Source organism: Diadema antillarum, unplaced genomic scaffold (genome assembly GCF_040938485.1).
Source record: "Diadema antillarum isolate AM-2024a unplaced genomic scaffold, OU_Dant_1.0 seq00000770_RagTag, whole genome shotgun sequence".
Taxonomy (NCBI): Eukaryota; Metazoa; Echinodermata; class Echinoidea; order Diadematoida; family Diadematidae; genus Diadema; species Diadema antillarum.
Genome location: NW_027271660.1, coordinates 909,544 through 920,783, shown reverse-complemented (window position 1 = coordinate 920,783; position 11,240 = coordinate 909,544). Strand labels below are relative to the sequence as shown.

The window sequence follows — 11,240 nt, the reverse complement described above, 5'->3', positions numbered from 1 at the left end:
TCGAACCTATTTGTTTCCTTGAGAGATGTTCATTATGACTTATTTGTAAGAGCAAACTCTCGGTCTTGGTATGTTTGTTAGTGTTTGTGTGTGTGTGTGTGTGTGTGTGTGTGTGTGTGTGTGTGTGTGTGTGTGTGTGTGTGTGTGTGTTTGTGTTCCACACTCTACCAACTGACGGAAACTAGTTATGAAATTTTGATAAAAGTGACTATAATGGCACTTATGGTACTATTATCATTTTTACTTCTGATGGTAACATTACTACTAATACTGATTGCTATTACTTCTACTTTTACTACTTCTAATGATGATAATGATACCAACAATTTCGTTTTTGAAAGGTTATATGCAATGCAATCAATTATTGACATTTATTTATTTATAATAGCCCGATCATCTATGGTGTCAAAAGATTGTCTATCTACATATTTTCTTGCCAGATGGAGCCAAATATTCTGAAAAAAAATAGTGTAATAAGATATAGGGCCTACAGGGCATATTTATGTATTCTTTCTGCCACATAAGTGATAATGATGTACCATTATATCAACACAAGTCAAAATGCATTTGCATTGCGTAGGTCTTTTACACCACGGTATAGCGTCTTTAGTGTTTTAGGCCCTCTTCTTGTCAAAATTGCCCGGCAGTATCAGAACTCCAGTATTGCCAGGTACTCTTCATTTTTTTACACCTGGAGAGAGAGAGAGAGAGAGACGTCATAGAAAGCTAATTTGAGATGGGAATATGAGATGAATCAGATGAGAGAAACTTTCCCAACTTTTATTACAACAAATGCGACTGCGTTAGAAAGGACAAAGGACAGAATAAAAACAACCAAAATGACATTCGATCATCTGAACAAAAAGTCTTGACCTATAGCCAAGAATATCCAGCGTGTCATGGCTGACTAGTAAAAGAGTGCTTGTAAGCTTTTAATTGTGTACATATTGCTTTACTTCAGAGAAACAAGTGTTCGGCCTTTTTCATCAGGAAATGTTTAAGGGGGCTGCAGTAGTCGATGGACAAAAGTAGGCCAAAATGTCAAATTAGCTCCACAGTTCCCCTTCATATATAGATATGTAGGGATGAATTCTTCGTGTTTGTTTCATAATCGGAAATCAAACGAAACGATGAAGTGGACTTTTCTTCACTTTGTCTTCCGCTACAGATGAAATTTGTAAGGTCACAACTGCCGATATATAATGTAGCAAAATATTACGAAAAATTTATCCGTCGTTTATCTGTGTTTACAGTCAGCTGAGTCAGGTAGGATTTAGGTGTATTTGCTAGCATTTGAAATACTCGATGACATTATATGTTTGATATTTCAAGCAATAAATCTTTTAAAAGTAAAAGGACATACTATTTATTTTATTCAGAAACCATGTCAAGTGTCTTTAGAAATGGCATACATCATAATGTATTCCTATTTTATTCAATACACAAAGAGCTTTAGAAGATTTTACTGAGTGCAACTCGTATAAAATTCAAGATAGTCAAATCCATATCGTCAGCTGAGGAACAGAAGGACCACTATCGCTTTCCAGGTTGTGAGCTTAAATAAAAATGAAACAATTAATTTTGTTAAAAAATTAACAGAAAGGTGGAACATCAAAAGTGGTTACATCTATAAACATTGTTCCAAATACATGGTAGAATAGAGCCCTTTTTGGTTTTAATTTCTACAATTTTACAGAAATAATTAATAGATAATTTAAAATTGAATTCATAATGTACAGAGGATAGCGAGCTCTACCGCATGATACTAAAAACGCAATAACCCCCATATTGCGACAAAGTCCTTCCCGTTCTCAGCCGACGATATGTACTTTTATTCAACATCCTACAACTTGAAACACATCTTGAAACATCCACTCTTAATGTAGTTAAAGTTGGTCAGAGATTGTGAGGCTGTAACAGGTGAAACATTGATTAACTAAACAACTATGGGAAACCTCAAGGTGTTGACTTAGCATGTCTGTCAGAATGTTGGATGTCGGATATTGGGATCATATCAACAATCCATCGAAATCTGATAAGTACAATAAAAAAAAATGATGGAGAGAGAGGATTGCGAAGAGTACCAAAAACAGTTCTGACTGACTAAAAGTACAAGGGTCTTTAGCTTTACATCATGTGATTAAATTGCGCAAGCAAATGACTTATCACAGCAGAAATACTATCTGAACTTATACGTAGCCCCCAACATCTTCGAGCGTCAATGTTGACTAATTGGCTCTCACAGGGAAAATGCCGCTGCCCCACGAAATTTCTGCCACAGCAGATGCGATTCCACCATTTGAGATGATAATACTCCCTTCTGTATGGCGTATTGTCAATTTCATTTTTTTTTTATTCGTATGCCCGAGCTTGAACGATGTAAATTACACTAAGTACCATAACGGAAAATGACATGAATCGATAGAAGGTCGTCTGTTCTGGTTACGTAAATGATGCATTCACAAGTAGAAACAAGCGCACCACGAGAGTATTCATTTTTACGGGCCATCACTATATGTGAAGTTAATTCGTTTCCAAGCTTGTTAGGCTGATACGTTGGAAGTCACATGAGTCGTGTGTGCATTCTGTGGTGAATTCTCATATCTCAGGGCTATAACGCAAGGGATAAACCATTGATGTTATACACAGTATTTGGTAGGATTTAGTATAAATTACAATGATTTGAAATGCAATCAGTTACAATAACATCGGAATATAGAGTCACGTTGGATAATCATGATCTCGTTCATTTCTGTTTAATGCGATTCCTTTTAGCGGTAAGCATGAAATTATACTTTCATCCGTGTTAACACCGCTACTCCTTGCAGTCTATCCCCCCACCAGGACATAGATAATAAATATCCTATTAGTGCAAGTCTCCGTCTGTTATCACTGTCTAAGTGGCACCTTGTTAAAACGTTACAAACCTAAAACGTTACAAACCCGTAAGCTGTCTGTGGATCTTGCGCACGCGAAATCCGCAAATGTCTAAAGCAAACGAACACACGAATCAAGACATAAATTTGTCGATCTGCGTATGCTTTGTGCTCCGAGCAGCCGCCCATTGTAGACAGAGATAAGCCAATGGCCACGGGGAGCGGAAGGACATGGGCGCGATTCGTCTACTTGAGTATCTCCTGCTCCGGGGAATTTTGCTGCTATTAGACGGAGGCAGAGCCGACAATTACACAGGTGAGTCCATAAGAGAAGATGAGTGAGGCGTGTTCTGAACGTTAAACTCCAAAAGAAGACAGCTCTTGAATAAATTATTTCATCCTAAATTTGGGTGATGGTAATTTGTTTGTTATACATATCGAGCATGTGGTCTGTGTGTCAAGAGAGAAACGTGTATTTCTCAAAGTGTCGTTCGATCAGGGCATTATCCATGCATTATCCATAACCGGTTTTAATACACGTGCCTCTACGTACCAATAACCTGAACATGCAAATTTCTGTAAATCAATGTTAATCCACATGTATTGAATGTCTTCCAATGTCTTTTAACGCTTTTACCATTTTACCCTGAAATAACCATGATTTGACACATAACACGCTTTAGCATTCAGAAAAGAACTGAGCGGAGAAATGCATAATTTTGCATTCTGCATTGTGTTCATCGTCATGGCAGTAGGCTCGGTTTACACAATAATCCAGAGCCTCGGCTGTGGCCCCTAATTTCATGCACGCAGCAGAGAAAGCGGGCTGCTCTCGATCTACTGCACGGCATGTTAATGGTCACGACCGGTATTGCAATGTGCAGGCACGCACTGGGGTTCGCCAATTTCCCTATGTGACCGAAATACGACCCGTCTCTTCTGCTGGATGGTGACATTTCAGTGCTTCGCATATCTGCCGGTTCATTGAAACAATCATTTTTAATTTGTGGGCTAAAAGGAATGGGAAATGATAAAAGATTAGGATTGCGTTGCCGAATTTAAACTGTATTTCCTCGTAGCATGTGACTGCCACAGATAGGCATCAGTCATACATTCCATCTCTTTTACAAAATAGAAAAAAAAACCCCGGATGAAATGGCAACAGCCGTCAGTTTTGACAACAGAATGTACGACTGTTATTTCAAATTCACATCTTGGAACCTTCAATTCGAAGCACGTCAAAAGCATTCTATTCCGTCAAATTGACGAGATCATATATATTACCCAGTAGATAAAAATTTCAACCGCAAGGCAAGAAATCATGAAATCACGTCTTTTCATTGTCACCTGCTTAATTAAAGTTCAGCATTGTGAAAATCTTCATTTAATATTAGAAGCATGTATCTACTTGGTAAGTACATAACTCTCTGTGTGAAACTTATATCAAGTATATATATATATATATATATATATATATATGTGTGTGTGTGTGTGTGTGTGTGTGTGTGTGTCTTTGTGTATGTTCATGTATATTATGTATTTAATATATAAAATCAAAGAGTGTGTTAGACATAAACATTAATTTGATAAACGTCACCTTCCAAGGTTTCAAAAAAATCTAAAGAAAAAAAAATAGATACCAATAGCAACTCTGTCTTTCACTTGTCTTTGGACACCCCAATTTCACTATATTCTCAGAAATGCATGCTGGAAGAGGGATTACATTGAAGACCGTAGGAAAGTCGTACAACTCGCATTATGGTAATCACTTGAAACGAAGCGTTCGAGTGCACGTCCAAATTCAGTATGATAAGTAACGTTTCCAGACGTTGATGAATTGGTGGATAGTGGTTTCGGCGGAACGTGTTAGTAATGATGTAAAGTTGAGACATCTCTCAGCTTCACCTGATCACAGCGGATCTTTCATTAGTGACATGTATCAGAGGAGGTGAGTCTGAAACACGAAACGAATCTGTCAGGATTTATCCACTGAAATTTTGCTTTACTTTACGAGTGGATTTTCTTTGGAAAGGAATACATCGCTCTCTCTCAATTTTTCCTTCAGTTTGTATTACGCGGTGACATTGCATAATGTATATTGAAATTCCAGAATTATAACGACAGGAATTGACTATTCCGAGAGAAAGATGGCCTATGCGGCTTTCCTGAGGTTGTGTCGAAATTTATTTCCCTTGATATACTATTGACACTGAACATGAAATGTGTAAAGCCAACGATCTTCTGGCATGTAATCTATAGAAGTGTATACAATATGTATACTGGTCTCGACAATAGCACCTTCCTCTGATGGCCCATTCGGGTCACTAACGTCTTAAAATTTGAAAGTTTGGTGGCCTGAAATAAAAGGAAACGTAATAATCCATCTTGAATCTTAGTCGCCCGAACCGGTCAACAAAAATAATCTTTTTGGAAATATGGTGGCCCCGTACTATGGGCCACCATTACCATTGTCGAGCCTTGGTATGCCCTGATGTCTAGCCCTGATATATGTAATCATAATTATGCATATAACAATGTAATCAAGAATCATTTTTTTTTCTTACAGGTAATGAGGATGAGTATAAAATTGAGTTTTGGAGTGACAAGAAACATACACTACTTGGAAATTGTATGTCGTTCTCTGCGGAAAGTCTAGGAGGGGTCTAATTTGCTCAGTGAGGCTTTTTTCCTCAGTGTTAGTGAGATACTGTAGGAAAATATTGACAAAACATTTCACTGTCTTTATTTTCCTTCACCTTTCGCTTAAATGATTGGCGTAGATATGAATATTGATAATGATTAGCTTTATTTTATTTTGCTCACAGAAATAGCTGACTGGTCGTTACAGCTTGTGGGCGGGTCGTCAAAGTCTGAGGGGCGAGTTGAGGTGTTCCTTGGAGGCGTTTGGGGGACAATATGTCACAACATGTGGGACCACGAAGATGCGATGGTAGTTTGCAGAGAGCTGGGATACCTTGGGGCAGACATGGCACTGGTAGCAGGAGAATATGGGTCCGGACAGAATATCCCGCTCCTTTTCAATGTGCGGTGTAACGGAACGGAATCCCACCTCTCCGAGTGCCCGCGCACTGGTGCGGAGATGAAGTCAGGATGCGGTGGTGGCCACACAGCGGGCGTCAAATGCACATCAACCGGTACACGTCTGTAACTGCTATTCCCACTTTCCGTAGCGTTGTCCCAGGTTCTATAAAAGAAACCTTGAAGTGTGTTTGCAATTGGGTCGTTAATGATGCAGCTCAGTGTTACAAACCGCAAAAGGAAGTAAATTGCAATAATGTGAAATGTCTAAACTTTTGTTTAATGGATGCTGTCTAATCGTGAGCTGGGGTATTTCAGATTGTAGCTGGAAGTTTTACAGCTCTCATGTAGTCCATTATTATTTTTCTTGCCCTAAACTTCTCTCGTAGTTTTAATGGTAGTCAAGTACCGTTTTCATGTTTTGAAAGGAATAGAGCACAGTAAAGACATATCGATATCGTACGTGTATATGGAAATTATAAGCGAATGATGGTATTGAGCAGTTGGGATAATATTGTCTCCAGCTGTTTTTCAGTTTTACCCTCGCAACACACAATTTTTTCCCCATTGATATCTCATTCTCTACGGAAGTACAGGGAGATCTTGATTCGGACTGATAGATGATTTACCGTGATATAATTATCAGGCTCTCGGTAAAGATTGCAACTTTTAACTGCGATGGATATCACGTTAGATAATGTCAACAGATAGTAAAAATGCATTATACATGAAATAGAATCAAACACACTGCGACAAAGCAGAAAATATTGCTCTGATGAGGTTTTCGATCTTGCACATTTGCAGGAAACCTACGCTTAGCCAATGGTTCTTCCCCATTCGAGGGCCGCCTCGAAATCTTGGGTGAGTCTGGCGAATGGGGAACCATCTGCGACAGTGGCTGGGATCTTACTGATGCTGGGGTTGCGTGTAGAGAGCTGGGATTCCACGGGGCACTGAAGGCCTACACCACGTCGGACCTCTCTCCCACGGATCCATTTTTCGGACCAGGCAGTGGCCCTATCCTACTCAGCGGGCTGGCGTGCAAGGGGAACGAAAGATTTCTCCGACACTGTCCGGCAAGGGGACGGGAAGTTCTTCAAAACTGTTCACACAGTCGTGACGCAGGGATGGAGTGTGATAGTAAACGTAAGTAATGAAGCGAGGTATCGTCAGGAAGTGAAAGAAAAGCAATAATTTTGTATTTTTTTTCTATGCCCATCAAACATGACCTTTCTCAAAAAATGATATACATTGGTATAAAGTATATACATTTATTTTTTTCTCTCTCATTCAATATGTTCAAGGTCTGTGTACAAATCTCATTGTAATAAAAATGTGTGTGTTTTTTAAAGATAAAAATAGTGACATTTGCACAAAATGCTGTTATCCTTACACTTTTTGCCAGGGGCTTTGTGTATTTCTTTTTCAAATTCTTTTTATTATGTCTATATTTGCTATAACTGATCAAGGAGTATACTGCTCCAAATGGGTAAACATAATGATAACTTACGTAACTGTACCTATCTATACTGACATGCTTTTGATAACCAGGAATATGCTCCTCAGTGGTATGAACTAGGTTTAGTCAGTGAAATGGAAAAAGAATGGAAATAAACATAATGTACAACAAAAGTGCGTCCCCCCAAAAAACAACAAAACAAAACACACAGCCAACAACAACAAAGAAACAGAGGTTTCGTTTGCGATTGTTTTTGCCACCGTTTTAGATTTCCTTTATATGATGACCGTCAATGGAAAGGTACATTTCTCTTCTTTCATTGATGAAAACAACTCAATGTTCAAAATTCAAGTATGACTGAGTAAGAACAATGGACAATGGTGCTACTAAATTTTCGATTACCGCGTAGATATTGAACCAATTGTCCAGTGTTTAAAGTGGGGAGAGCTGAATGCTTGTTTATCATTTATAAGTTGAAATGAAATATGTTTTCATGCAACTTTTGCTCGAGCAAGCATCATTCATATCTTACGCATAAGGTCTCATAAGGAGAGAAGAAAGTATAGATATTATATGGTTACGAACTTTGTTTTTGAAAAGATAACTGTAAAGTATGAAAACTCACTCAAAGTAGCGATTTGTGCGTGCAAATGAAAATTTGGTAGCATCATGCACTGTCCGTTGTTCTTACTGTTATGCTTGAATTATGAAAAGTGAGTTGTGCATCGAATAAAGGAAGAGTGCCAACTTTCCCTTCTTGTATACCTTATACATTTTATTAAAAATTGACAAATTAATGATTATGACAGCAAAATGTTGCAATGAAACTTGGTTCGTTTTTCTGATACGCACTGTACATAATTTATATACGTAAAATCGAACAGACAAAATACAAGAAATGACAAGAATCTGCTGCTATTGATCTCAACTTTACCCTCTTTAAAATCATAAGGAATTTTTCTGTTAATGCTTTGCTTAAAATGGTCGTGCTTTCTTCTAATGTGGAGCAGAACAAATAAAGTCAACTGAATTGAATTGAAATAAATCAAAATTACAATTTTAATATTTTTGTCTTTAGATTTAGACAATGGTCCTCATGCATTATTCTCTGCATAAGGGTGACAATTGTTTGTATAGATACTTAAATCGCTGTGTGTGTAAAAGCATTGTTAAACATTTCCCCGCTTCTTTTGTGTGTATTCTTTCCTTTTGAAGGATGCAGGGTACCCTCAATATGTCTTCGAAGTCAGCTCGGATATCTTAATACTCATAGAAAAACCATTAAAAATCCAAGTAAGTATCAGTATTTGCGAAACTCAGCAAGCCTCGTTAAAGATATAGAAGAAAATAATCCACTGTTGTACATTGTGCCCACCTTGCATTAACGGTATATTGGCCAATTATTGAAATTACAATATGAACCTATTTTTTTTTCATATATCATAAGGCTACATATTTCTTGAAAAGCAGGGCTTCTCTTGGGTTACTACCACCCGTCTCTGAGCAGTGACACAATAGGCGTTTTCACATCAGCCCGACGTTTCGAAATAGCGCGCTATTTTCTGACTTGGGAAATTATCCCAATAGCGAAATAGCGCGCTATTTGATAATGTGAACACACATTAGCGCGCTTATTGTATCGCTCTGATCGAGAAAATTTCTCGAGTCCAACTCGGGAAATTTCTGAAATAGTGGGATAGTAGCGCGCTAATTAGGCGTTTTCACATTAGCCCGATGTTTCGAAATAGCGCGCTATTTTCTGACTTGGGAAATTAACCCAATCACGAAATAGCGCGCTATTTGATAATGTGAACACAAATTAGCGCGCTGATTATATCGCCCTGATCGAGAAAATTTCTCGAGTCCAACTCGGGAAATTTCTGAAATAGCGGGATAGTAGCGCGCTATTTGATAATGTGAAAACGACTCAAGAAATTAGCGCGATGCATCCCATCATGCCTAGCGTGGGCAAACTGCACACAAATCATGAGGAATTTTTGAGAGGGCACACACATTACTGATGCTGTTTTCACATTAGGCGTTTTCATATCAGCCCGATGTTTCGAAATAGCGCGCTATTTTCTGACTTGGGAAATTAACCCGATAACGAAATAGCGCGCTATTTGATAATGTGAACACAAATTAGCGCGCTAACTGTATCGCTCTGATCGAGAAAATTTCTCGAGTCCAACTCGGGAAAGTTCTGAAATAGCGGGATAGTAGCGCGCTATTTGATAATGTGAAAACGACTCGAGAAATTAGCGCGATGCATCCCAGCATGCCTAGCGTGTGTGACCCGATCGATCGAGGCAAACTGCACACAAATCATGAGGAATTTTTGAGAGGGCACACACATTACTGATACTGTTTGCACATACTCAGCTGTCGAATTAGCTCGCAAAAATTCAGGCTAATTCTCTTCGGGCTGATGTGAATAAGAAATGAAATAGCGCTCTAATTCGCAATCGCGAAAAATATCTCGAGCTTGGAGTTTTATTGGGCTGATGTGAAAACGCCTATTCTCAGTTGTCGAATTAGCCCGAAAAAAAAAAATCGGGCTAATTCTCTTCGGGCTGATGTGAATAAGAAATGAAATAGCGCTCTAATTCGCAATCGCGAAAAATATCTTGAGCTTGGATTTTTATCGGGCTGATGTGAAAACACCTATGTATGTCCTGCCAGTATGGGGGTGGGGGGGGGGGGGGGGGGGAGTGGGTAAGTTTCTTTGAATGTGATGCCTGCATGTACGGACGATCTCGGTGTGTGATATCTAATTCATGGCTTGATTCATCTCGCCATGTCACTTATCCTTTTCCACCTGCAAAATGTCTGCATGAACGAAAGTGGAATTCGATGTCTAGAGAATAGGAACAATTTGTGGTGTCTAATTATGCACAGCGTGCCTAAGCAGATGAATAGTTTATGTCATGGGAACGAGTTTTCGAGATACACTGCCAGCTTGAAACAGTCTCGACACAGGTTTTTCTTTTTTTTCTTTCTTTCTTTCGATTTTCGCTCTTTTATCTTTGCCTCAGGTGGATCAACTCCAAAATCCGATAACAACAGAACAGTAAGCAACCTGCGTGCTTGGCAAGTGGTCATCATTGTCATTGGCGTTGCCGTGGTCGCAATCCTGATTGCCTACCTCTGCAGGCGGACATGGATTCAGGCCCAAGCTACGCTGCGGGGTGCCGATAGCGTAAATACGTCGAGCGCCACTTACGTTCCCCCCGTAAACCTCACACGGGTTGAGCTCGTGTCGACTGTAAGCCCAACAAACAACCCATGTGCCAAATTTCCAAAGCATTCCGTGCACCCACCTTAACATTTGACTGAATGTAACAAAGTGACCTCCGCATTATAACATGATTCTATTTTAAAAAGTCTCTTAATCCAAATGCATGTTGTCCTCTACTGATGGATTTTTTGTCTGTACATTACCAAATCACAAAATACTTAAGAAAATATTCATGAATTATTTTAAACGATTTTTTGTTCTGCGCACTGTGCAACCCCTCCTGTTGAAAAACAAATCATCTAAATCATCTTTACTCACATTCCAGTTCTTCTTCCTCCACGTGTAACACGTAAGCTGAACAATAAACACAGTTATGCCATACCATCATTGCTACTTCAAAACTTTGTCAGAAACATTTACATAAAAAAGAACGTGTGAAGTTGCGGTGTTTTTTTTTTGTGGTAAATGCAGGACGTAAAAGCAATGAATGGTAAGTCACACAACTGTGTGTATTGTTTAACTCAAGTGTTACAGGGGAAAAAAATTTTAGTAGAAATAAACATCAAAATAATGATGCATGATTTCATGAAGTATTCCGTGATTTGGTAATGTAAATATCCAAAAGGCA

General features: G+C 38.8%; 1 protein-coding gene across 1 annotated transcript; it reads left to right on the top strand.

Annotated features, from left to right (window-relative positions):
* Positions 1-3,107: 3,107 nt before the first annotated feature.
* On the top strand, positions 3,108-10,699 carry LOC139738850 (scavenger receptor cysteine-rich domain superfamily protein-like). The gene is made up of 4 exons (XM_071649485.1): positions 3,108-3,192; positions 5,702-6,031; positions 6,720-7,061; positions 10,410-10,699. The coding sequence occupies exons 1-4, from the start codon at positions 3,108-3,110 to the stop codon at positions 10,697-10,699; spliced, it is 1,047 nt and encodes a 348-aa protein (XP_071505586.1).
* Positions 10,700-11,240: the final 541 nt, after the last annotated feature.

Excerpts from the sequence above, each read along its gene's own strand:
- LOC139738850 (XM_071649485.1), top strand. The coding sequence starts at position 3,108 with ATGGGCGCGATTCGTCTACTTGAGTATCTCCTGCTCCGGGGAATTTTG. Across the intron at positions 3,193-5,701 it reads CAGAGCCGACAATTACACAG|AAATAGCTGACTGGTCGTTA; the intron begins GTGAGTCCATAA and ends TTTTGCTCACAG. Across the intron at positions 6,032-6,719 it reads CGTCAAATGCACATCAACCG|GAAACCTACGCTTAGCCAAT; the intron begins GTACACGTCTGT and ends GCACATTTGCAG.